The sequence below is a fragment of the Falco peregrinus genome, chromosome 9 (genome assembly GCF_023634155.1).
Source record: "Falco peregrinus isolate bFalPer1 chromosome 9, bFalPer1.pri, whole genome shotgun sequence".
NCBI lineage: Eukaryota > Metazoa > Chordata > Aves > Falconiformes > Falconidae > Falco > Falco peregrinus.
Window position 1 is genome coordinate 235,400 of NC_073729.1, and position 26,851 is coordinate 262,250.

At 45.1% G+C, this 26,851-nt stretch overlaps 1 protein-coding gene across 1 annotated transcript; it reads right to left on the reverse strand.

Annotated features, from left to right (window-relative positions):
- Positions 1-3,725: 3,725 nt before the first annotated feature.
- Positions 3,726-26,851, reverse strand: LOC129785148 (heat shock factor protein 5-like). The gene is given in 8 exon segments (XM_055814151.1): positions 3,726-4,788; positions 9,053-9,212; positions 13,941-14,458; positions 19,452-19,549; positions 22,774-23,148; positions 25,926-26,088; positions 26,090-26,456; positions 26,808-26,851. Coding segments are annotated over 6 exon segments (1,323 nt in total). The 3' UTR covers positions 3,726-4,788; positions 9,053-9,212; positions 13,941-14,182.

The window sequence follows — 26,851 nt, forward strand, 5'->3', positions numbered from 1 at the left end:
GCCGGCTGAGCTTGCCCGGCAGAGGAGATGCCCGCGCCTCTTGCCCGCCGCGCACCGCAGAGGAGGAGGAGGAGGAGGGGGAGGAGGAGGAGGAGGAGGGGGGGGGGAAGGAAAAAGCTCCTTTCTTGAAACTGGAATGGCAGAAGGTGCCATCGTGTTTTAACATATGTGGACAAAATTATTCTTTAGAGAGCCTCAGTTTACTTTTAATGACTCAAGAACCCAAAGCCAGAGTATGCGGTGCATTTGTAGTTTATCAGTTGAGTTTTTACTCCCAGATTCGTTTGGAGCACAAGGCTAAAGTGCATCTGATACCATCAGTACATGCCATTTAGCCCACAGCAATCATCCAGAAAGCATCAAGTAACCTCTCTTATTTTCTGGCTGTAAAAGTGCTCATCCACAACGCAAAGCCAAACAGCTTAGCCTGAAACAAGAAAAAGCCGAGAGAGGGTTTACACAGCTGTCACCTAAAGGTTCCCAGCTGAGAGGCACGTCTACAGGTGCTTTCGTTTCTCAAGTCTCAACTAAACTCCTGGCTCACTCTGGCGTGATCTGAAGAGCCCGAGACTGAGCGCTCAGCCATGCTGCTGGAGCAACGCCCGCTGGTTTCCCGCTGCTGCCCCGACAGCCACTGCAGCATGAACAAGGCAAGGTGATGCTGAGCGTCTGTGAGGAGCTCTCTCGCTAACATAGTCCCAAGGTCTTCTCAAGGTGGCTGTGCAGACAGAGTAATAACGAGGAGCGGCTGGCATACAGTGCCCGTCTGCCTCTGCAGTCAGCTGAATAGTTAATTGCATCCTTGGCGTTGTTTTACACAATTCACTGTTGTGCCTGGAGGCTCCTGCATCTCTGCTGTACATCTCCACTGAGGACCCAGAGATGGAGACCTGAACTTCTGCTTTGCCTAACAGCTAAATTACACTTTGTATAGAAAACTGATCACGTGGTACCTTTGGTGGCAAGTTGTATAGATCTGTGACCCAATGAATTCAGAGTTGCTCTCCCAAAGCTCTGAAGTCTACCAGCCTTACGGTTACAGAGTCCCTACAGGGATGCACACACTCCAGCTGGGTTCTGCGCTCTCTCCTGAACTATGAGCAAGGAGGAGGAGGAACTGAGCGTAGGGCTTCTCATCTCTTCCCCTTTCATGCAGCACAAGGCACTCCAGAAGCAGCCACGGCCTCATCGAGCCTCCTGGCCAAAAGACTTCGATCTTGAGGGCAAAGGCTGAAGAGTGCATGAAAGTGAGAGAGACACAGGGGCAAGCACTTGTCCCACCTTGCAACATCACTTGTTGGCATCTTCTCATCTGATCCCAGGCTGCAAAGGGTCGCAGCTCCACTTGTGAATTACTGGGTACCCTTACAGCGGTATTATCAAGTAAGGAACAACGTTAGAGTAGCAAAAAGACACGGCTCTGCCCTCGGCTGGGGAGGCACACTGGGACAGCCTCCAGCGCCAGACCATTTTTAGCAAAAGCAATCACAAATACAGTTAACTTCTTAGCTGACTTGTCTACAAAGAGGGAAAGGCTCCATACGATAAGCAGCACCCATTATTACTCTGCTGCAGAATTTAGTTCTTCCAGAAGTAATACACTCTGTTTTGCCAGCATCTAACAGCAAACCATATAACACGAAGATGCAGAGTTAAGGTACCTGTAAATGCACTGGTTTTGTTTCCCGGCTTTTGTGCTTCCCAGGGCTGTCCTTTGTTGTGCAGCTCTGATATTTTCCAATTTTTTTATATTTGGATATAGTAATTGCTAACACAGAGTCTAAGGCTAGCAATCATAACATCTATTTACAACACGCACACTGGCTGTGTGCACCTATTCCACCAGCCTCCCGTTTGCTTCAAACATGTCAGTCTCCCTGAGGACACGTTCAATGAGAAACCACCCCCCACCCTGCAAAGCCCTGCTTTACTTGCTGCCGAGCCTCCTGCATCCCCCTGGGCAGATTACTTTTGGAAGGCTGACCAGGGAATATTTACCAGCTATGGAATCAACAAAGTTCAGCCACATGCCAACATTTCATGCTGTTACCTAAACGGTGTCAGAACTCTCAGAACTCCATCAAAACAGAACTGGTTTGCACTTTGGTATTAAAAGTTATGTCCAGGCCTGAACACCTCATTGAGGGCTGGGCCACACAGCAGGCTCCTCTGGGCAAAGATTTCTTTTCTAAGCAGCCATTACGCAAGTACCAATCTGTGAAAAAAATCTGAACCTCAAAGAGAGAGAACCTTGATTTGACATAGTGCTCTTGCTGCATGTTCCGTAGAAGGGAGGTCACCCACATCTTTAGATCTAATGGAAAGTAGGAAAGAAGCACCAAGTGCAAGGTTCTGCATGTGGGCTGGGGCAACACCAGGCTGGGCAGAGAACGGATGGAGAGCAGCCCTGAGGAGAAGGACTGTGGGGTGTTGGTGGATGAGAAGCTCAACTTGGCCCAGCAACGTGTGCTTGCAGCCCGGGAAGCCCAGGGCCGGGGCGGGTGGAAACTGGGCTGTAAATCCTGGGCCAAAGTTATTTCCTGCAGCTTAAGAAAACTGCATGGGTCTGGTGATGTCTGGTCGCTGTTTTTAAACCCACACCCCCCCCCAGTCGGTATTTCTAATAACAAAGGGTTAAAAGCCAGCAGGCAGTCCCCGCGGTGGCGCGCAGGCAGCAGGCAGGCAGGTGCCAGCGGAGCCCAGAGCCCCCAGCAGCATCAAGGGCAGCACCCACCGCCGCAGGCAGCGTGGCCAAGCAGAGCGGAGTGTCCGCAGCAGCGCAAGCCCCGCGCACCGCCCCCCTCGCTGCCGCAGCCGCCCCGCAGGAACTGGGACTGGGTGCAAAGGAAGAGCGGCTGCCGGCCTGGGAACTGCTCCGCCGGGCAGCGGCCGCTGGGTGATACACGTGTCAGCGAGAACCGCTGGAACAGGAAGCAGCTGTTTCTTCCAGCTGTGACACACTCACCCCTGGTCATCGAGAACACGGAGAGAACACCGATGCGACACCCGTTGCCGTGCCAAAGCTCCATTTCTTGCAACATCGCTACACGTCTGACAAGGGAAGCCAGCTGGCAGCTGCTGCACATCTGTCACCGCCAGAAAGCACCCCCGCTTCCAAGGGGCGTCCACCAGCAGACGGAGATCTAGGAAGAAAAGGGAACGCTGAGTACACAGCAGGGCTCGGGTATGTTTCCCTCGGCAGCGTACAGAGCAACCGCATTTCTGTCGGGCACTACAAAATACGCTTCCAACGGCAGACTAGAACCTGATCACCTGAGGCCGACCCTGCCTGGGCAGGGGTACAACAGGGCACACACGGGAAACCACATCCCACCCTGCTCCCGGTAACAAGACTATCGGTAAAAACATCTTTATTACAGAAGGTGCTACTTATTTAAAATACCTTATTACAAAACATCTTATTACAAAAGTTATTTTTAAAAAAGTAGTATCTTGTTACAAACCATCTTATTACAGAAGTTACTACTGGTTAAGAAAGATCTTATTACAGAAGCTGTAAGGAAAGGTTTCGCCTCAGTTCATCTTACTGCCCGGTGCTCCCTTAGCACATCCCGGCCACAGCTGGGAGCTATACAAGCCGAGGCGGTCCTGACAGCTTCTCTGCTCCCTTCTCGTGCGTTTTGCTCAGGGCTGGCTCGTATGAACACGCATGAAGCCATTACATGGATGGTTTAGGTGCTCTTCCACATGGATCTCCTGAACACAAGTAGAGGATGTGCCCCCTTTATCCTTCAAACAGTATTTTAACATGAACACAAATGTATAGCTATTAAAAACTTAAGATCTGCTATCAACATAAGTACAATCTTCCTCTAAAAGTTTAAAAAATATTTTCAAGACATAATTAGAACAGAGTACTAGAATAATAAATAACTTATCATTACAGATACCATTAGCATCAAAAGGAAATTATTAAACCAGAAGAATTCCCCAGGAACGTAAAAGATCAGCAGCTGTGACATACATACACTTGCTGGTGAAACAGAGAGCTGGTTCAGGAAGGAAGAAGGTTTCCTGGTTAATCACTTAGAAAATTAGCTCATCTTTCCTTTAGCTGCTCTCCTGAAATCTCAGACCCATTCAGACCCAGAATCTTGCGACTTTCCAATGCTTTTGTTTCATACACGATCCCCAGTAAAGGGCCACGGTACGACTGCAAGCAAAGACAGCGAGAGCACCAACCACCACCTATGCCGAGCATACTGTAGCTCCCAACAACGTTAAATAGATAAATAAGTAAGTGAAACAGATTCCTAACAGAGCACTAAAACCCATCTGCTTCCCAGTAAGGATGTCTCAAGAAAGTGTTTAAGGGTTCCTGTAAAGTTCAGACTTTCCAAATCTAAAGAATACAAACAGCTAAGGAATTACTTCATATTAATTACTCTGACCACTCGGTGCTTTATAACTTGACAGGTAGAAAATGTAATGAAAGAGGCCTACTGAACAATACCCTACCAAGTTAAAAAGAAAGCAAAAAATAGAGTGGTGTGGGGCTGGTTTTTTTGCTGTTTTTTTGTTGTTTTGTTTGGGGCTTTTTTGTGTGTGGTCTTTGGTGTTTTGTTGGGGTTTGTTTTTTTTTTTTTTTTTAAACACAGCTGAAATGATCCAAAGTGGCTGTTGTGGGCAAAGCTCCACGGCTGCTGGAGTCTGACAGGGGAATCCAGCTGGCAGCTGCTGCACATTTGTCACCCACTTCTCACTCTCTTATTTCATCCTCCAGAAAGCACCCCCGCTTCCGAGGTACATCCACCGGTAGACGGAGATCTAGGAAGAAAAGGGAACACTGAGTACGTATCAGTGCTTGGATATGTTTCCCTTGGCAGCATACAGAGCAATTGCATTTCTATCAGGTACTATAAAATATGCTTTCAATGTCAGACTATAACCTGATCACCTGAGGCCTACTGTTTAAAGAAACAGGAATTCTTCCAATTTTTCAAAAATTTAAATATAAAACCCCAAAGCAGATTATAAGAAAAGTGCTCCCATTCTTCAGTATGTATTATTTAGAAATGCCTTTGCCACCATGGATACCAAAAGCCAAACATTAATTACTATAAGCCCCTGGCAGTATCTACAGAAAGGCCTGACCTGCTTGTGCCATATCCCTTTGTTTACCCAGAAAAGGCACAACTGCCTCAAAGCACACCACAGCCAGCACCAGGATCCCAGAAAAAAACTCGTGGCGTCACAGAGAGGACAGACAAGAGGCTCCTTTTTTGACAGTTACCTCGATCCACAGCAACACAGAGATACTTCCCACGTATGGCCAGATCTTGCAGGTCAAGAAAGTGAACAAGTACCCCGATAAAGTCACAACAGCGCTACCACTGCAAACATCACCCACAAGAAATTTAACCTCTAAACAAACACATTCACATCTTCCAGCCTCTGTTCGTTCTCTGTACTACAAAGTTCCTGCCCAATAGGCACCACTTTTGCACTTTCTGACACCTGCCTCCTGCCAAAGCAGACTCTGTTGGGAACACATCTTGAAAACGCATAGGGATGGAGAAATGAGGGGGCTTGTAACAATGCACCTCTAAATTATGGCAAGTTAAGACACAGGGTATGACACCCACTCATCCCAAAGAGCAGACTGCCAGGACAGGCAATTTGAAATGCCTTCAATGAATATATAATGACGTCAAGGTAATGGCAACTGAGCTGGAGCAAGCAGCTGCCGCTCGGACTCCCGAGAGCAACTTCGCTTTGGGCTTCACACAGCTCAGCTTCAAGAGCTCAGGGCCAGGCCTGTCCCCACATTAACTCTTAACACCTTTGTAGGAAGAGATCTCACTGTGACCGGATAGGAAAACTAAATGAACATTAACAGTATTTTTGGCTGGAAGGTGCAGGAAACAGTTCAAGGGAACAGATGACAGCATGGGAGACCTTGCCTGAATGAAGATTTGCCCTTAGCAATTGCACCTAGAAATCTATTTACCTTGGAGGGAATGAGAGAGAACACACAGTGACACAACTGCAGCGGCATGGGAGTGGGTGGTAAATGTCTAGGGCACCTTGCAGCATAAAAAAGAAAAAAAGTCAGAGAAAGTCATCAGATTATTTGCAGGACTAGACGACTCACAGAAAATATATGGTCAGCCATTGAGAAAGAAAGATTTTTTGCTTAATGTCTCAGCATCAGCTTAAATGCTTCAATCCACAAGTAACAAACGCCCCCTGCTCCATTCTGAGATGCCTATTTCCAGAAAGACGGGCTGCAAACAAAAATTCCTCCCATCAGAATCTGGTCCTTCTCCCGTGCTCTTTTAGAAGAGGAAGCACAAGCCACAGATATTAGGTCCAGTACAGCTGTGCTCACTAGCTGAGTGTGCCTGTGGAGCACAATGCAGAGGAGATGGGGAAGGAGACTCAAAGTATTTACAGAGTTCCTCTCAATCCTTTGTGAAGTCCAAAAGGACTCCTGTTGCAAGTGTGTATGCTGCCAACAAAAGCGGACAGATTTCTTTCAAAACTCCCATTTTAACAGACAAGCTCAGCTAGAAAGTAGTGGGAAAAGCAGATGCATCATCAGCACCTTCAAATCTATGTCCTAAGAGTGAGCTTGGGGCTGAAAAAAAGCAGTCCCTGAAAGGTGAACTATTCCTTGCACCTCCGTGTGATAAACACGGCAGGAGCTAGAGCACCATATCCATCGCCTCTCAAGAAAAAGAGTGGGAAGGGAACAGATGACACAGCCCGTAATCATTTGCAATGATGTATCTTAGCGCCGAGTTAAGTTCTGCACCCTTTGTAGCAGACTCTGGCTCCCGGGAGGACTCAGAAGTAGTTGAAGAGGAGGGTTCTTCACCCGCTGTGTAGTTAATCTGCATTAATGACATTAACTTACAAAAACCACAGTGGATGCTAAATGTTTGCACAGCTTCAAAAAGGGACTCTAAAAATCAACTGAAGGTTACTGAGGCCTTTTCTGCTTAATGGTACAGAAATGCCGAAGACACTGTTGGAGACAGGACAATGAACTAGAGACACCTTTCATCTAGATTCTGCTGGGCAGAATGTTCTTAAAACTGGTAAACTAGAATTTAGCTGAGAAGGCTGGTTAAATACATTGGTTTTCCATTTGAAGGAAGCAGATAACCCATCTCAGTGATTTATGGTGCTGCAGAGATGGGCTGGCAGCTACGGAGGGAAACCCTGGGGACGGTGTTTTAGGGAAAGGACGCTTGTCTTTTCTTGCTACAGAACAGCTGTGAAATGCAAAGAAGTCCAGTCCACTCTTTGGAGGGAAGCAATGCCCTCTCCACAAAGGCGGGTTTGATTCTTGGTGCGTTTTTACAGATTAACACCTCGGGTTGGGCTCAGAGCTGCTCCCAGTCACTGAAATGTACCACATTATATTGGCTCTCGCTGTGTGGTATCTAGAACTTGGTGTCACCACGTAACAAAGAAAAGTGATGTTAAAGAAAAGTGACATTAACATAGAAAAAAACAGCCTACTGAAATAGATGGAAGAAGAGCCTTTTTCACAGCAGGGTGCATGTATCAAACTGCAGGCTCAGAAAACTTGCAAAGGAGTGCCCAAAGGAAAACAGGAAAACAGAGAGGACTCCAACACACTCAGAGGGCAAGTTGCCAAGAAACACCTGGAAATCATCGTGATGCATTTTAGCACAGAGAGATTAAAAAAGAAGTTGTTTCCAGAGTCTCACAGAGGACAGGAGGTGCTGACAAAGGTGTAGTCAGAGCAGCACAAGTCAGCTTGCACTTGAGCCTGCCTGCTTCAGGCTTACAGCTGACATGCAGCCGACAGGCTATGCCAGCTTGGAGGCTTCTATCATGCACCCAAACTGACTTTGGGCTAGCTTGAGCCTGATCACGTTTGGCTCAGGTGTGCTGTCTATCTCTACCCTTAACATGCACACCAAGCCCCAAAGGTACAACAGTGGAATTGCAGACCTGGATGACCGTCACATTTCCCAGAGAGTAGACTATGCCAATCGTTGCTAATTAGCATTAGCATAACAGTGTTTCATCCCTGTGGAACAATCCCATGGGAATGCTTTCCAACATGTTCCTGTACATAACTTTACAACTGGCACGTTAAGCAAATGTTTTGCTTCAGATATGAAAGCTGAGAAGTTTGCTAGTTATCTGTGATACCAGGAAGTAATTGAACAAGAACTCTCGATTATGTGTTTTAAACAAAAGCTTGTCTTTTTTCAAGGTGGCATCCCACCTTTTTTCTCAGCTTCCTGACAGAAAGACTTTATTCCTTACTTAAATGTTTGAAACTGATGGGCATTATGAGCTGAACTATTAACTAGCATCATGATCTGGAATCTAGAAACCACCCTTTGAAGTGAGCAACAGCTCTTCAAACCCCACCATCGGCTCTTTGATGAACAGCTGTGAGGGAAACAGCTTCTTAGAGACTTGCAGGCTGAACCGAATTCCCCTCTAGAATGGATCCCAAGTACTTTTTGTGTCCTCTTACGTCTCTCTAATTCTGTGGACATTTAGGTTTTCCCTTCAGTTACTAGATTTGTGAAGTTTTTAGCCTCAGATACTCTGTGGCTTGTTTTTCTCATGTGCTTCAGGACACTACCAGACTGGTACAATGTGTTCAGTGATCTGAGACAAAGAGTTCAGACTTCTACACTAGCTTCATCAGTTTGGTGGGTTTTGCCCCTGGAACTTCCATAGTTACCTCATTACTCAGTGTTTCCTTCACAGCACTGTCGCCCTCCAGCGAACACGTCTATGGACTTAAATCTCAATATTGTGACATCCAGGTTTCTGGCGCAACTCCCAGAACTTCAAGTTTTATTTACTTACATAATTTATACCCTTTCCCACATCAGAGTAATTAGCATACGTGTCTCTATTGAAGTGTGTTGATAAGTACACTAAGAGGTTGTACAAGTTTAGTATTTTAACTGAAGGAACAATGAGGTATCTACATGGCAGACAACAATTCTTCTACTCTCCCCTTTCTGTAATAGTTAGTTTCAGAGTAGCTGTCACCGTAATCTCTGAGAAAACGTAGAATCTTTCTTACCGAGAGAGTTGCCTGTGTCTGAACTGCGTCTTTTCCGGGAGAAAGATTTTACAGATGAATCTGTCTGTTCTACAGATTCGTTCACAGGCTCAGCTCCTGAAGTGAATTGTCTCTCTTCTGTCTCCGATGTCCTGGATTCACTTTTAACACTAGTATTCTCCTTAAAAAAACACAACACAACACCAAAAGAAATAAAACCAAAGATCACTCAATGTTATCTTATAATAAAACTAATATAAAACCAATAAAACAAAATAAAAGCTATTCTTCTCCACTCCAAAAGGGCATCTAACAGGTGGTGAACACTGCCTAGACAGTTGACATAGTAAGTGTTTTTAACTCAGAATTAAGGTTGCTAAATTGAAACAACCTCTTACAAAACATCATATTAAGCAAAATATGAGATCAGAAAACTAGAATACACAAAGTTAGGGTACATGTCCCCACAGTCTGAACTTTTCCCTCAGTTATTAAAATAGCTAGAAGAAATAAGCTAGAAGAAATATAGGTGCACTCGTTCTTACCAGCACGTGTAATAATAACGACAGATCTAGCTCAACTTGACAGAGCTGTGTGATGCAGAACCACACGTGAACCACACATTTCTGGTTGGGAATCTCACCCCACCCCATCCAGTCGTTAAGACATTAAGTTACAACGTGTTGCTTGCTTTTTAGAGCCCTCTGCTGCTGCTCTACATGTATTTTGCAGGCAACCATTTGGCAAACTGGTACATTTCCATGAACATGTGGCAAAAACCTGTAGCTTAAAAAAAAAAAAAAAAAAAGACCCGGACAACCAAGTTCTGTTTCATTTTCACTGAGGCAGTACAGGCCCAAAGTTAAGCACCTGGAATCTACCTTTAGACAGAAAAATTTTCACAGTATAGAAAAATTTTCACAGTATCACCTGTTCTAGAATAGTCATCTCTTCTGCAAATATCTTATGCATCAATAACCTAAAGATGAATGACTGCTCAGAGCCTGCAATGTTTCCTTCTATTAAGGGGAAAAAAAGCTTTTGAAAACCATTATGTGTGAGTTTACAGAAGACAAGAGGTCACACCTGGTAATAAGATAGTCTTTCCAAAAATCATGCTCACCACCTTGAGTCTGTCATTACTCAATGTTGAGTATATAACAGGCTATGTGTATACGTATCAATAGAAACACACATACACTGCTTGACAAAGTTGTATAATAACATTCAAAAAGGCCTGTGCAAATACAGTAATGGAGTACTCCAGGGAGAACTAGTTCCCTCCCACACACCTCCTGCACTTGCTGGATACCCATTTGACTCGGTTTTTCCTCTTTGAAATGTGCTGTCTGGATGTATTGCTTTAGTACTGTTAACAAGGCCACGTGAAAAACACGTGGCTAGCAGTGCCTTTTGTCTGATGTCTGAACCACAACTCCTTCCCAGGCACAAAAACAAAGAAGGCAGGCAGGCTGTAGGTCACTACCTTCACCAGCTAGAATCCAAGTCTCACGAGTGATGATGACTTCTCTATTCCTGGTGACATTTCCATAATAGCAAGTTCTAGAAAAATCAGTGAGCAGCCTTCATCAAGTAGTGAGAGAAGGGAAGATTTCTCAGGTAAGCATTCTAAACCGGATATTCCACCGGACAACTGCTCTAGAAACAATTCTGCAAACTTCATTATTTAAAAAGAGACTAATGAAAAGCAATACCAGGCAGGGGATGTAGATACCAAATTGCAGTGTTTGATAAAGAAAAAACAAGTAACATGCATATTGGGATAACCATTATCAAGAAACTGTTACTAGCACACGTGGTGAAAGTAGTCTAGACACTCTAACTAGCAGTTCTGCAAAGGACCTGGGGATGCTGCAGTGCCCAGTAAGGCTAACGACACCTTGGGCTACACCGGGATGAGCGTGGCCAGCAAACTGAGGAAATTTCATTCCCCCTCACTGGTGAACCTGTACTTCCAATGCTGTGTCCAATTTTAACCCTTACAGCTGCGTGTGTGGAAACTGAAGAGCAGTCATACTGCACAGCACCCCTTTCAGATTTCTTTTTATCACTGTGTTTATAGAATCTTACACACCAACTCTTCAGTAATCTAATGTAATAGGTAATAATACCATTTTCATCCTAACAGCATCAGCCTAGCCCACACAAGTCTGGTTCCCAAGCTATCCCTTTTTTTTATTGTTCAGTCTTTTAAGCGAACATGTTTCTGACCATGGATTCACCGCACCTGTGGACAGACCCTCCACTCAGGTCTAATACTTCTGCAACTTCAGAGTCCAAAACATTGTTTGGCAGAGAATCAAGCAAAGCTACCAAAGCTGACAGACGTGAAAGTTTTGCCTTTTCACTTCAGTTACTGAAAAACGCCAAAACTGCTGCATCTCACTACTTACACGACTTACGAGACACTGACTGGACTATACCTATACCCAGCTGGAACCATGATGGGAAGCTGAGGTACTAAAATTAGCAACTCGCATGAACAGGGTTTGCTGGATTCACCTTCCCCAAAGAAAGCAAGTGTTTCAGCCTTCACATAGGTATGCTGCCAAGGAGACTGAACGAAATCAGAGGCAAATTCCTCTTGATCAAGCATTACAGAAATGTTCTATTTCCACTTTAAGAAGAAAATAAAACATTTCTTAGGAGTAGGAGTGGAATAAGAGGTGCCCATTGAAGGCCAAAGCCTCTAAAAGTCTAGGACAGAAATTCACTGAGGCTGAGAGGACAACGCTGGATCTGACCTGTTGAATGTACTAACTCTTTTCATGTAAAGAGCTGCTCTTTAATTTGCTGTCTTTTAGGAAATCGGGAAAACAGAATAAAGCAGGTTTCTACTAAACTGTTACTTCTACAAGGAAGACAGTTCAAGGCTCAGTGCTGGTCACAAGAGTAATTAAATGCTGGGAAATACTGTGAACGAAACAGAAAACAAAACAGTACCAGCTTGGTCAAAAGGTCCCGTATGCTAAAACCGACAGTTTCAAGGGCTGACTTCAGTCCACAGAGCAGAAACCCAAGATGAAGTACACAGTATCATCGCAAGTCTTCCGGCTGAAAGTAGCTGGAATGTGTAAGCAGGAATGCCCTGCTCTGTTTGCGCTCCTTGTTCTTGCTCTTCCCTACACATCAGGTTACAGTTGTTGTTTTGAGACTTGACGCTGGGCAAGACAAACCTTTGATCTGACCCAGCAGAGCTGTTCTGATGCTCTTGTATGAACAGTGGAGGAATTTGCTCCCCCTCTGCTTGTGTAGAGAGGAATAGAGCGGTCTTCTGTGCACGCCCACTATTCTGTCATAAGCTTGCTCTAAAACACATGGTACCAACAGCCACTGAAAGCCTGAGTGCTTCCAGATTCCGGGATGAGGAAGAAAACTGTGCTGGAGCCTGATGTGAGGAGTACAGGCACCGAAGCCTCCTCTGGAGAGTTCTGCACCTGCCATGACCCCAGGCTCTGGACAAGTAGGGTGTTAAAGTTAACCTTCCCTCTCCCGACTTTGGGAGGAGGAGACTAGTTGAAGAGTAGTTCTAACAGAAAGAGGGAATCTGTCAAACAAAACGCTGAACAGTCCCTGAATTGCTTTTCAATTGCTCAAAAAATGAGGCCAGTTATTTAACCCGTTACAGTCCAGGACCAACATCAGGATTCTCACAAATATACAAAACCTCCCTCCCAAACAACTACGTGGTTCGTGTGCTTAATTCCCCCAGTTCTTGACAAGGAAGTTCGGGTCACGGACTCCAAAGGCCTTCAACAAGGGACAACCTATCATTCTAAAAATGCAGTTCCAAAATTCTAAAACTGACAACATTTAAAGTGCGGTCAACACTTAATATAATGAGTGGGCACCAATTAAGGAGTGCTGCCAACTCTATGCACTAGCACAGGGATGTGCTCTTCCCTACACGGTACTGAGCAGAACGGTCTAGTCTAGGCTTGAGCTATGCAGAGGCTTGATCAGGATACACACCCCTTTCTAGAAAGATACCCAAGAGGAAGATACTAATCTTTATAACGCTGAAAGCAACAACGGGAGGTTTGCGCCAGCTGATGATTTCCGATCTAGAAACTTCAGTGAAGGCGTCAAGCTACCGACAGAACAATAAGACAGTAGCTTCAATGCACACACAAAAATGAGATTGAGTGCCTACATGCAAGGTAGGTCTCATGCAGCAGAAACAGAAGCAGTCAATCTCCTGAGCTTACCTTGTTTTCAAAACAAAACAAAACAAAAAGCAGAGCACGCATTTGCTGCCTTAACAGAGTAACATCTAGAATGCCCCTCACCCCTCATGAGACTTACAATTTTACATACCGGGAAGACCAGGTACAGGTAGACCGAAGTACAATTACAACTTGTTGTACACCACAAAGTATAAACCAATGAAGATGCTTTATACCAGTCAAATGTCAATAAACTATACTTTCCACAGAAAACAGAACTTACAACTATTTATCAGAAACAATCTAACCGTTTATCTAAATTTAAGCAAAAATCTGCCTCCAGCAGCAATTCTCAAAATACTCTTCTTTGTTGGAGATTAAAGATGGTATGTTACAACCTAAAAAAGCATCCACTTCATCACCACGAATACACCTGCACTACGCATGTTTCCCATGCAAATGAGCACCCTAACTTGGCCAACAGGCTGACGCATGTCATGCTCATTAACATGGGAAACATGGGATACTTTTTCATTCCGTCTTCTTTTTTATATCTTGTTTTACCAAGCAAACCCTTCACTGTACATTAAAAGCTTAATTAAAGAAGCCTTCAGTTCTTAAGCAGGCAAGAATATTGAAAAGCTACCGGTCCAGACCCTAGCATTACTATCAAATATAGTTAGCTCAAGAAAGATGTTGGTTTACCTCCCCTTACCCCTTACCTGCTCTGGACTGAACAATTCTTCCTGAAAAAACATGAGGGAGAACTCAGCTGGGCGGTGATCTGGTTCTTTGCTCCGTTTTTCATCTGCTTCCTGTGTGGTCAGAAGTTCTTGTAGTATTTTAGCAGCAGCAGCAGTTTCTATAGACAGAGTGGGATCGGCAGCACAAAGAATGTCAGAAGGCTGTAATGGAGACAAATTCAGTGCTCCATCTGCTTCCACCAGAAATTATGTGTCTGAAGTTACAGAGTGAGACATTCCAGCTGGCTTTCCTCAGTTGAAGGTGGTGCGTAACTATTAACAGGCGGTGCCTGATTTCCATTAAACTCCAGGATCGAATACTGGCTCTCTACAGGTGCCACTCCCACCTTTTCAGCTTTGCATGATGAATGCACCTCAGCGGCAACCTGAAACGTGGCTTCAAGACTGACTTCTGCCTTCTTGTTTTCTTCAGATATATTACATAGCCAGTCAGACGGCATCAGTTCAGCTTCATAAGATGACTGCATTGGAGGATTCTGGAAAAAACAAAATACAGTGAACTTGTGTATCAAAAAATTACCATGACAGGATGTGTATTGATTCTGTTTATCCATTTATCCAAAAGCTTGAAAGATTGTCCGTTATTCTCAGTTTAATAGCAAGTTTAACCAGAAGAAAAAAGAAAAAAGCTACTGCTTTGTCTTGGTTTTCATTAACCACCTTACTCTTGGCACGCTTCCTTTCTTCTATTCATGGTCTATCCTGGAGAGAAGGTTACTTACTAGGAGCTGGTGTATGCCTGCAGATGCATTGTCTGCACACCCTTTGCACCGCAGGTGTTAAATATACCCAAGCATTCAAATCAGAGACTTCTGGTCTTAGTAGGACCTGTGGGGGTACACTAGAACCACCCTCTTCACGTGCCACATACGTAATAGAAAATGAGAGAGAAAATCCACCCGCCTTCAGTTCCTTCTAAAACTCAAGCATTCCTGTTGTTGTAGTATAAAAAAATCAGTATAAACCACATCATTTTTAAGCAAAAGAAAAAGGTCCACATGCTGTAAATGTGCATATGGACAACACAACTTGAGGAACTCACCGCTTCTTAACCAATAATACCATTTTCCTCCTCAAGTGATTGTCCATAGGCACATCTACACAAGGGGTGCCCCCCAGGAACGCCCCAGTCCCAGGATGAGTGGGAGTTCAAATACCGGTGAAAGCAAATACTGCAAAACTGCCCTGCCTGTCACAGCCTCACATCTGGACTCTCCGGTCATGACAATGTCCCACAGAGGCACAACCCAAAGTCTGCATCGATCTGCATAAAAACCCGACAGAATTTCAGGTCAGAAACACTTCTTGTAGAACCTACAGAAGAGACTGCCTTTGCCATCACAGATCACGTCTGAACACTACTAAAATTTTTCACTGTAATAACATCACAGGACGACAGGACACAATCAGCAATCCAGTGATGATTTTTTTAGTAGCATTCCTATATATCGAATAACCTTTAAAACAGAATGAAGACAATGAAAGAGTTTTTCCAAAGCAGCAAGTCCTACCCAAGTGAAATGATAGATGACATTTTAACAGCCAGTGTCTGTACTGCTACTTCTTCTGGAGGTGACTCAGTCAAAGGACACTAGAAGGGTCATTTCTTCTGACAAATACAAGTCATACAATGATGTTGAACAGAAACTCAGGTCTATTTAAAATACAGCCTTCTTTTGGAAGAGATCCAGTATGAAGGACTAGTCCTTAGTGCCTGACTATCCTTAGACCTTTTAGCTGAGGTCATGGTTAATGAAAAGCTACTTCCAGAGACGAGTAAATTAGAGAACAGGAAGCTACAGGATCACCTACTAGGAAAGCCATATCAGACCAAATGCCAGTGAAGGACTTGGTCTCTCCCTGATGGAGATACCACAAAGAGATGAGATCCTGTCTCCTGGGTGTGTGAAGGCAAGTCCTAGTGTGGATTCGTGTACATGTGCCAGTTTGCAGATAGCCACAAACTGTGGAGGGTGGGGGGAAACGGAGGGGGAAATAAAACCTGGAATTTGAGAAATTTAGGTTAAGTTAAGCAAAATCTTTTCATTAAAGGCTAAGCCACCTTTATGTTTTTATGAGATAGGTTCAAACATTATTCCTCTCATTTGATTTTTTTTCAGTTCTATTTTTTTAAAATGTTAATAAGGTGTTTCATTTCTGTTGCATTGCTTGTTTAGTGTCATAAGTAGTCAGGATTCTAAGTAAGATCTGGATTACCAAACCATCCAGGAATAAGATCATCCCTGCCAAAAACCAACCAACCAACCCACCCATACTGAAGCTTTTTCTGCCTCTTCTTAGGGGACCTCAGCTTGAAGCTGTTATAGCACATATTGTCCTCTTGGATGCACTACAGGATCTCGTGTGTATTTCCAACAGGAGAAAGGGGCCACACAAAGGTACAATTTAAATCCTTTTAGTTCACCTGGAGAAGGATGGGGGGAGGCAGCAATGAAACAAGGAAAACCGATAAAAGATTGAGAAGTCAGGGCCTGAAAGACTAATAGCTTGCTGGTCATTCAAGCTCAAGAGGAAAAATGGTCTAACTTAGCAGAAGTGGTGAAACAGAAGACGGGCATTTCACTTACAAGATTAGCGTGGCATGTGCAGGAATTAAAGCACAACCACACCTTTTCAGGGACCGCTAGGACTACACAAATCTGGCTTGAGTGCTTGGGCAATCGGAATTAGTTCAGACTTGACTTCTTTTTGAAATAACATGGCTGATTATCATTCCTTATTACAAATAAAAGCAAACTACTTAGGACTGCTTTTAAGGTCAGAAAGTTCTTCTTTTTTCTTGCACGTTTATTTCTTCCATTTCCCGTTACCTCTTGCTTCAGTTCCACAAGGAAATACCGACAGCTTAATAACCATGGTAATAGCAATAATCAAACGGCAGGGCTGCTATTAAAAAAAAACAAAACGAGGTGGGGGCAGGAAAAAAAAAATAAAAAAATCGCTGAAATCCCGTATGTAGCCTCAGTTCACATCTATGATAAAGCAGCGGGGAAGTATTGAGCTAATGGTTGTGAGCTGCCAGCACTGCTGTTGCAGAAGATAGCAGGAGGTCTCTCAAAAGACTCATTCCTACCCAAGGATACTGATTCATCACACTAATCCAAACCCCACTTAAGAGAACCCAAATGAAAAATGGGTAAGAAGTTGTACCTGAGCTCCCTGGTTTGTAACCAACCGTGATGAGAGTGTAATACAAACCTCTGAAACCCCGATTTCAGAAACCTGGTGAGATACACCATCATCAGCCACCATGTCTGGGTATAACCACCTATGTCCCCTTGCCATTCCACGCAGTAATTCTCTGTAGCTTTTCCTGGAGAGCAAACTGCAGCCAACCAACCAGTTAGTTACCGGCCTGGTCTGCCCATGTTCCAGTCAGGGTCACCTAACACTTTCAGCAGCTCAGGTGCGTACTGTACAAGCCCAGCAGCTGGCCTCCAAGACCCAGAAACTCCACCTGTCTTAATCTCTCCTAAACTTAAAAGTGATGCTCTCTGCAAGACCCAGTAAGAACAGCACAAGGTTAGGCTTCCTTGTCCAAGAGTGCCCGCTTTTCCTTCTGAGACCACAAAGCACCGGCTGGATCCAACAGAAACGGGGCTGGTAACCAGCTTGCTGACTACTAGTGTGCCGATACGGTTCGCTGTCTTCGGGACTGGTCCAGCAGTTTCGTATAGGCTTTGCCACTCCTACCTAGCAGCACACAGCGTGACCAAACAGCCTAAAACGCCCCGCAAACCACACTTCAACAGCATCGCACTGAATTCCTGCAACTGGTAGAAGGTATTGAGTGGAACGATAGGAAATATACCATGCAATAGTTCTATTTTTTGTGAAGAACAATAAAAATGCTTAGTCAGCCAGGGCTGATAAATTTTACCGCTTTTGAGGATTTGTGCAAGTGGTTACTGATGGATGATCAATACACCAGCCGGGCAGGATGCTCAATACTGCAGCTTGCCACATCCCCCAGCAGAAGTTTGGGGAAGTATATGCCCCAGAACACACAAAAGGCAAACTGATTATTCCCCACAGCTCAGCAAGAACCGCAGGCAAACTGCTGTCTTCTGTACCACCTGCACAGCCTGTCACCACGTTCCAGGAGAAATGACCTAGGCTATGCTAAGACTCGGAAATCTCAAGAAGTCCCGTTGATCCACGCGGTACAATAGCTGTGTTACCCTGCTCAGAGACAGCCGGTTACTGACCTGGTGGAACTGATACAGGGCACTGCTTGCCTTTGGCCTTCTGTCTGCCCAGATGCTCGGCAGCTTTTTGCTGGGGGTTTCCAGGAAACAAAGCAACCACTAGCAAGTGGCCGAAAGCTCTTCTGACTCCACACGCCGCCCATGGACTTGCTTCTCCAAACAACTGATTTTTACTAGACCCTTTGGACACTGTATATTATCCTTCAATCTAGCCACAACACCACCTCTGACAACTCCTTTGGAATGATTTACTATCCCATGGATCTCGGCCTTCCGAGATAAGCTATTTAATTGTGACTGCCCATCGCTCAGATGGATCCTCATGTCCTGGATGAAAAAAGCAGCTCACAATGAAAGTGAGAGGACAAAGATGCAGTGTGCGAAAAATAAATACTACAATATCGACGGCATGACTGGCTGTTGGCTATTTATAGCCTTACACTAACGTGTTACCCTGGCCATAACCTGCCCATCTTGGATTAGCTTATTTTTTAAAAGAAGTCACGAATAAAAGAGAAAGGTTGATATTTGCAAGACAGGAAACTGGATGATCAAGCTTGGGTAGGTCAACCCTTTTTCAACACGCATAAGCATAACTTGCTTCGCTTGTCCTCTGTGAGGGGGAAAAAAGTATATGCGTTATGCTGTAATAGAAAAGGAAGCTCTTGCATTTTTACTTCAGATCTTCTGATATCTGATAAGCCAGGCCCTCCAAATAAGGTGCAGTTTCCACTAAAATTACATAAAGCGTTTACAGGAAGTACTGGAGTTATCTTTAATAAGAGATCTCTGAGGTGGGGCCCATTCCGAAAAGTCACCTTAGTTTTTCTCGTTCATCAAATCAAACTCAGGACTGCAGGAAGCTGTCCGGGACAAAGAAGTGGAGCTGCTTCTCAGTATTTTCATAATATTAAAGAATCTCTTTTTGTCCAGGCAAGAGCATTCTTCCAATACAAATGCAGGCTCATTAACTAAAAGTGATTCTGGTGAAGTCAAGCAAAAACACTCCACTGATGAGGACACCCACTATGCTGCTACCCTGAAACCTAACCTGAATTACAAAACTACCCGTTTAACATTCAGTGGTTCTTTGAAATAGGTATTCGTAAACCACATCACTTTCACTTTATCAAGCAGATCAATTTTCAAATTTATATCCTTAATTTCACAAGTGTACAAACCTGCAGTTCATTCATACAGTCTCCTTCGCTTTCACCTCCTTTCAGTAGGCTACGCTCACCTGGACAAAGCTGTCGTGGGTGCACGCTGAAGCAGCAGGACCAGCACAGCCAGCCAGAGGATCTGTGTGGGCTGCTGCTGAACAGCTCTGTGGTGTGGCTGCAAGAATTCAAACACAGCTATCAGACTGCCGGGACTTGTGTCTGGTGTGCAGAGTTCTATTGCTTACTTTGATTAAACATTTCAATAATCACACAGTAAACGACATTCCAGAAATTTATTGTTACCTCCCAAGTCATTTTAAGACCAATTTCTTAATCTTAAAAATATTTAAGATATGTATAGATATATTAAAAACATATATTGTAAAATTGGTAACACACACATACATGCAGAAACTTCATCATCAGAGTCTTTTGTGTCTTAGTATCACCTCTCTGATTTGGCTGCTTGAGTTTCTTGTCACAATACACCACAGAAAGCGTATTCACATAGCTGAGCCTAGGTGTTCATACACACTTGTGACCACGTGAATTTTAAGACTTACAAAGAAAATGAATTCTCTTAACCGAGAGTGTATCATTCCGAAGAATATCATGACTACTCCTAAACTACCACTCACCAGAAAGGTCTTCATATGTAAATGAACCCTACAGGCACAGATGCATTCAAAAGGCGCGACTGGACTTGCACTGTCAGGTGGCAGCAATAACTAATATTTCTCACATGGTCTCCACGACTGATTTTTCATTATTACACACTCTCGGATAATAAAGCTTCAACGCATTTCATTGACGCGATTCTACTGCTGTCAAAGGTTTGGCAGATAGTTGAAAGTAAACAGAACTAAATCCTTAAACTAATTATGGTCTAAGGCTAGTGGGGAAAAAAAGACTTAGATGAGCATATTTTATGTTACTGACCTTTCAATAAGAATCATAATGAAAAACCAGGGAAATCTTTTTGTCACGGAAGTTAACAAACAAGTTTGAATACACACAAAATGAAATCTTTTGACAAAGTTCTACTTTGATTTCATTTAATGGGACTTCAAAAGTGAAATGAATAGAGTCAAGAATAAGATTGAACATACATTCTTTAGTTCTCTCACTTACTAAATATGTATCTTAAGGTTAACTATCACTTTCCAAACAAACTAATCTTGCTGCTGTGCTCTCATGATGAAGGAAACCAGAGTTTTTCATGTGGACATATGACGAAACACGCTTTCAGCATGCTGTATGTTATAATATATAGAAGAAAGGATAGCAGAGAGATTAAGAGATACACAGGCACAGAAGTAAAACCGCTGAGACAGTCCTAGAGTGACAGTGAAAATTAGAAGATTTATCATACTCCACTGAAATGTCACTTACACTCTCAGAAACGCTGATTAATTCCCTGGAGTTTTCAAACGCCTCAGATTCCCCAAGTTTCTGTATTTTAGTTTTGATTACACCTTGCAAAATTTGATATGTTTTCACTGTGTTCTCACACCCACCTCCCACCCCAGAAGATTCTACCTGAGCAACATAGCCAAGTTATCCTTTAAACTTAAAGCAAAAGGAGCGTCATCCAGTGAGAGAGATCTCCATATTCATGTCTAAATCTACGCTGGTCTCCCTCAGCTCCCCTACAGGCAGTACTTCAAAACAGGCACTTCCAGGACACCAGTAATCTTACCCAAGACAAACTCTAAACTGAGCTACGTGAAATCGCACCTGAGACGCCCCTTTCCTTCCCTTGACTACGGGAGAGGGCTGGGGCCTTAGCTGAGACAGAGAAACTACAATTCATCATGATGAGTTTCAGCCTATGCTCTGTAACCAATAGAAACGCAAAGCGGGGACCACCTCCCACCTCCCACCTTAATGAAGCAAGTATTCTGGATGAGGCTTGGAGCTACCTGGTCTAATAGAAGGTGTCCCTGCCCACGGAGGGGGGTGGGAACTTGCTGATCTTTAAGGTCCCTTCCAACCCAAACCATTCTGTGATTCTCAGGACACCTGCTCCTGGGAGAAGACTTAATAGTTAGCAGCTGGTAAGGCAGGCTCCACACTCTGGCCACCACAGAAATCTTTGCATAAGGAGCACGTGGCAGAAGTTGCCTGTCTCTTAAACATTTAAGTGTGTCTACAAGAAATGCCCAGCTCCTCAGAACCCTTCCTTGACAAAAATGACGTTATGGGAACTGTTGATTACTGTCTGAAATGTTCTCAGCAGAGGTCTCAGAAGAGATGCACAAAAGATGTAATGATTTCACTGTGTAGGATTTCTAAACAGGGATAGCTAGCTGTCTCTGTGAAGGCGCGGCTGCCAAAGGAGGAGCAGGCAGAAGGAAAGAATAATAACTGAGCTTTAGTTTGTTCAAGGCAAGAGTCACTGTTCTGAATTTCCGAAGTTTTAGGGAAATTAAAAAAACCACCACAAAACAACAACAAATACACCACCACTCCCCAGAAAATACCCTGTCATGTGATTTTTCCCATTCAAGGTAAGGGCAAGGAAAAGAACAGTAATTTGCTTCAACTCCTCTTCTGAGGAATAAAAACACTTAAGTGAGACTGATTTATTTTGTAATTGAGTGATTAAGTGAGACTGACAATTGTGGCAGAAATAATTTAGAAAAAAGAAAGGAGCCAAGACTATTGTACTTTCTAGTCTTCAGTGCATAAAAAAATACAACATAAAGAAGCTAAGCAAGAAAAAAAATTCAGATACAAAAATAGTACGAGCAGAATGAAATATTCTACACCAGGAGTCCTCAAACTACGGCCCACGGGCCGGATATGGCCCCCCAGGGTCCTCAAACCGCCCCCCGTATTTACAGAACCCCCACACCACCCCCAGCCCTGCCGGGGGTTGGAGGGGGAAACCAAGCAGACGCAGATGACTTCCTGCCATCTAATCTGCGCGCCGGCCCCCTGTTTAGAAAGTTTGAGGACCCCTGTTCTGCACAATACTTTTGACTAATCTTTGAGTTTAAAACCTTAACCTGGAAAAACATGAGACCAAGGCCTAGGATACTACTTCTTAACAAGGTCTCAGTGCTTTAATATCATTGTCCAAGTTTTGCTTAATTAGAAAAACAAAAATGAAAGTTAGCCTCACACCGACTAGTATTGGACAAATGTTCTTCTCCTCGGCCTTTCACCTCAACAGAAAGGCTATCCAGAAAATCACCAGGGGACACGCAAAATCTGGAGGAAGGACACGAATACCAAACAGAAACTCCTTTTGCTTTAGGTCCATCTTCCTTTTAGAGTTGACACTTTCTAATTCTCACTTGAGATATACGCATGGCAGAGTATTGTAGAAAAATATTTGAAAGTCTCACTTTAAAATCTGTTTTTGAAAAGCAAATGCAGAAAATTTTTTCATACCTGTTGGATAGCAGGCTTGTGAGTACGGCACTGAAGATGCAGAGCTGCTGCAATTTGCAATGGATGCGGCAACGCTTTGAGTCCCTTGCTGAAGTGGCGGAAGAGAAGCCGCAGGCTGGAGTGTGTACGTGGCTCCCATTGGAAGCGTCTGGAGTACCGGAAAGGCAGCCCCTTTATCTGGAAAAGCTGGGGAAGCCCCTTGCCCTGGCAGCAACCCAAGTGGTCCCTGCTGGATCCAAGTGGAAGGGACTGGAGTCGGATCTAATCTTTGTGCCGGTGAAGTGCTGGGGGCTTGGCACGAGGTTGCCGTGTAGGAGTAAGGAGGGAAAACACCTTGACCGTAAAGTTGATGAAACTGTCCTCCAGTCAGCAGTCCTGCAGTGGGTACAAAATAAAGCGAAACAAGTGTTAAGGAAAGGAGTTTTCACAGGCAAAGAAAGGCAATATGAGGAGCCAAGGCTCTACAACGTTATTTGGGAAGACTGCCTTTGCTCCAGCGTACTTAATCCAGAAAGGAGACTGTACTCTTAGACCCGAGCATGCAGTAACTGCTGTGTGGCACACGAGTGAAGCGCCAACACAGAGGTGTCTGCGTAGCATTCAATCTCCTTCAACTGGCAGTAACGAGTTACCCATATTTAGAAACGTGCTATAAATCAAAATGTGTAGTAACTTACTAAACCAAACAAAAGCAATTTTGAAAGTACGGTGTGTTAAATCAGACAATACATTTTTAAAAAGGGACATCATAAAGCAAGATTTGACCAAACTCCACTACTGACAGCTCACAAACAGCTAAGGGAAGGGCAATGTCAAAATCCTCCAAAGGACTTTGCAAGTACTTTATGACAAGTCATTTATTTGGTCAAGAAAAAAATTTCAAAGCCATTTTTTTCTCAGTCAGCTCAACTAGTTCAGTGCAGACTAAAATATCCCAGACTTTGCCATTTTGTTATTTCCTAGAGAGTCCTTTTATTCTTCTCTATTATTTTATAGTTTCCTCTCTCGGACAGTTACTGTTTCATGAAATGGCATTTGCTTTTATACCATGACAGCTCAATTTCTGTTTTGGTGACTTTGTGGAAACACTGACAGTAACACCGCAAACGCCTGTGCTCATTGATTTCTGCAAGAACTACTGCATTTGTGACTCCCCTGCAGGATTGCATTTAGCCATGAGAATTACGAGTTTCAGGATGGTTCACGTCAATAGGGTTGATCTAGAAGCCAGGCTTTCTCAGACCTGTAGTTTCCAATTCTCACTCAAAAGGACTTTTTTTAAAAATAGCCTCACATTTACCTCTTGCACTCCTCTGATGAAAACTAATTCAAGAAATCAGTAACATACAGTCATTATTCTGCAAGTTCACATTTAACCATTAAGAATCACTAAATAAATACCAGCTGACCCTGAAGATTTGCTAAGACTTAATGTATAGGACCGTTTATTTCCTGTTCAGTACTTTCACCATTTATAAACAGAGAAGGAACAGGGGTATGAAAATTCTTTTGTTTATATTTTACCTTTGGATAGGGACGTGAAGATTATCTAGTTCTAACACGTAAACAAGACACCACGGGATGCCAAGTTACCAACCTCCAGTTGCTGTCCAGGAATTGCTCCTGAATGTTTAACAGAGCGTTACACCCTGCAAGACACTGGGAACAGACGTGCCCCTAAACAGTCAGTACAGAGCGCACAGTGCATTGTCAGCCTGTCAGAACTTGACTGCATAGAAACCCCAATGTTTTCCTTGTTCTGTCTTTCTAGAAAATGAGACTCCTGGAGCAAAAACTCTGAAACTGCAGCCATCAAAACAGAGGACAAAAAATGAACAGGTCATCTCTTTCTAATAATTTCCTTTACCAATGGTCTGCATTACATCAGACAAACCACATGTCACTGAAGTCTGCTATGACTCACCTTAGCCTTAACAAGGTTAACATCAAATCATTAGTTTAAATGCTTCCTAGCCTCCCTACTGAAATAAGTTCCATCCCTTCTCAGATGCTTCATTTTGTCTTCTTGGTATTGCACGTGCAGTTCCACACACATCACGGAAAACACCACTTGAATTAGATGAAGTTCCTACCCTGACACAGTAACCAAGAGCATGGTGATACCCTACTCTGCTCTAAATGCCAGCCGGTGCTGCAGAGAGCAGTACCGTCAACTGCTTCTCCCCTTCTCCTGCTCGCACAGTCCTGCCGCTTCTCCTACACCGCGCCTTACAGCTCTGCACCCATGGGGTGCATCACCCGGGTCCAAGAGCCAGCCACAAAAAGGCTGTTAAAGTCTTCTCCGATCACTGCGCTGAACCAACACGTTGCTGTATCAGCTGCAAGGAAGATGACAGTTAACACGCCACCAAGGGAATGGGAAGCCGGAGTGCTCTTCTGGCAGCAGCCCACAGTTAGAGCAGCCCAAGAGCACTGCAAAGCAAGATATTCACATCTGCCTTACACAGCACCAACTACAAAGCTTTAGGGCCGATACAAAATGTGTGGAATAATCCTGAGGGCTCACACTTGTCTTGGGAAAATTCAGATCCTCTCAAAGAGGGTTAGAAAGAAAGAAAACACGTTCTAGGGCTTTTCAGCAGTATTATTTTCTCATTAGCTCTCACCTACTCATTCAATCCATTTTAAAAACTACGTAGCTTGTGAATTCTTTTTCAGGAGACAACTGACAAAAATCTTACTACCAGGTCTTGTCTCCTTTGCACAAAACTAACAGGATGCTCTAGTTATCACTTCACATGACTCACTGTTTCACACACATTTAATGACAGCTTATTAAGCACCCCTACTGATGGGCATCCTTACTGACGGGCAAGAAGCAGTAACGTTCATCTGGTAGAGCTGTGCCAGCTCCAGAGATCGAGCAAGGGTGTTCTTAGTGTAGTACGCAATGGAGACTGTACTGTAGTCTACAGGCAGCCTGAAATACATGTGAACCATGCTACTCATGCTTACTGGCAGCAGATCTACCTGCATAAACAACAACAGCTTCCCTACACCAGGTGAACTGAGATGCCACCGGCAAGGACAGGTAACCCTTCTCCCTCAGGGGAGTGCTGATTTTCAAATCCCATGCCACCCAGCGCTTCTCAAAAACCCACCAAGGCCCCACACGGCCCACTCCGACTCACCAGGCCTGCTGAGCGTCGAGGGCGGAGGCAGCGGCTGCCCGTTCAGTGGCGTGCCGAGCAAGCGCTGGAAGCGGTTGGGTGGGCGGCTGGTCACATCCAGGCCCGCTGCCATCTTCGCCTTGTTGCCTTTCGTCAGGCGCTTCAGGTGGACGAGGAGGTCGGGGGCGGTCGCGGCGAAAGTGGGGGCTGCAGAAGCGATGCAGGGGCCCGGTGCTGTTGCCACCGTTGCCTTGTCCACCCTCTGGGCCCGGCCCCAGCACACTGCTCCCAGGCAACATCCCCACCTTGCGGAAGCCATAGAGACTGAGCTGTCGCATGAAGCTGCTGAAGTTCGTGGTCTTGAAGAAACCGGCGGCTGCCGCTGCCCCACGGCCACCCGGCTGCGCGGCGACGGCCGGCCCGGCGCCCAGCAGCTCGCACTCACAGCGCGGCTGGTTGATGACCAGCCCCCGGCCGGAGGCGCCCCAGCGAACGGAGCGGCAGCGCGGGCTGTTGACCAGCCGCCGCAGCCTGGCGGGGAAGGTGTCGGCACTGACGGGGCCGGGCTGCTGCGACGCGTCCGTGCCGGTAGGTGGCACCAACGCCGCGCTCAACCGCCGCCCCGCTCCTCCGCTTCCCCCGCGGCCCCCGGCCCTCAGCCCCGCCGCGGCGCTGGTCCGCGCAGCGCCCCGGTCCCTCGGCACGGCACGGCCGCAGCCCGGCCCCCCCTCAGCCCCGCCATCCCCTCAGCCCGGCCAACCCCTCAGCTCCCCCTCAGCCCCGCCACCCCCCTCAGCCCCGCCACCCCCCCTCAGCTCCCCCTCAGCCCCGCCACCCCCCCTCAGCTCCCCCTCAGCCCCGCCACCCCCCTCAGCCCCGCCACCCCCCTCAGCTCCCCCTCACCTCCCCCGTCCATTCAGCTCCCCAAGTCCCCTCAGCCGGGCCAT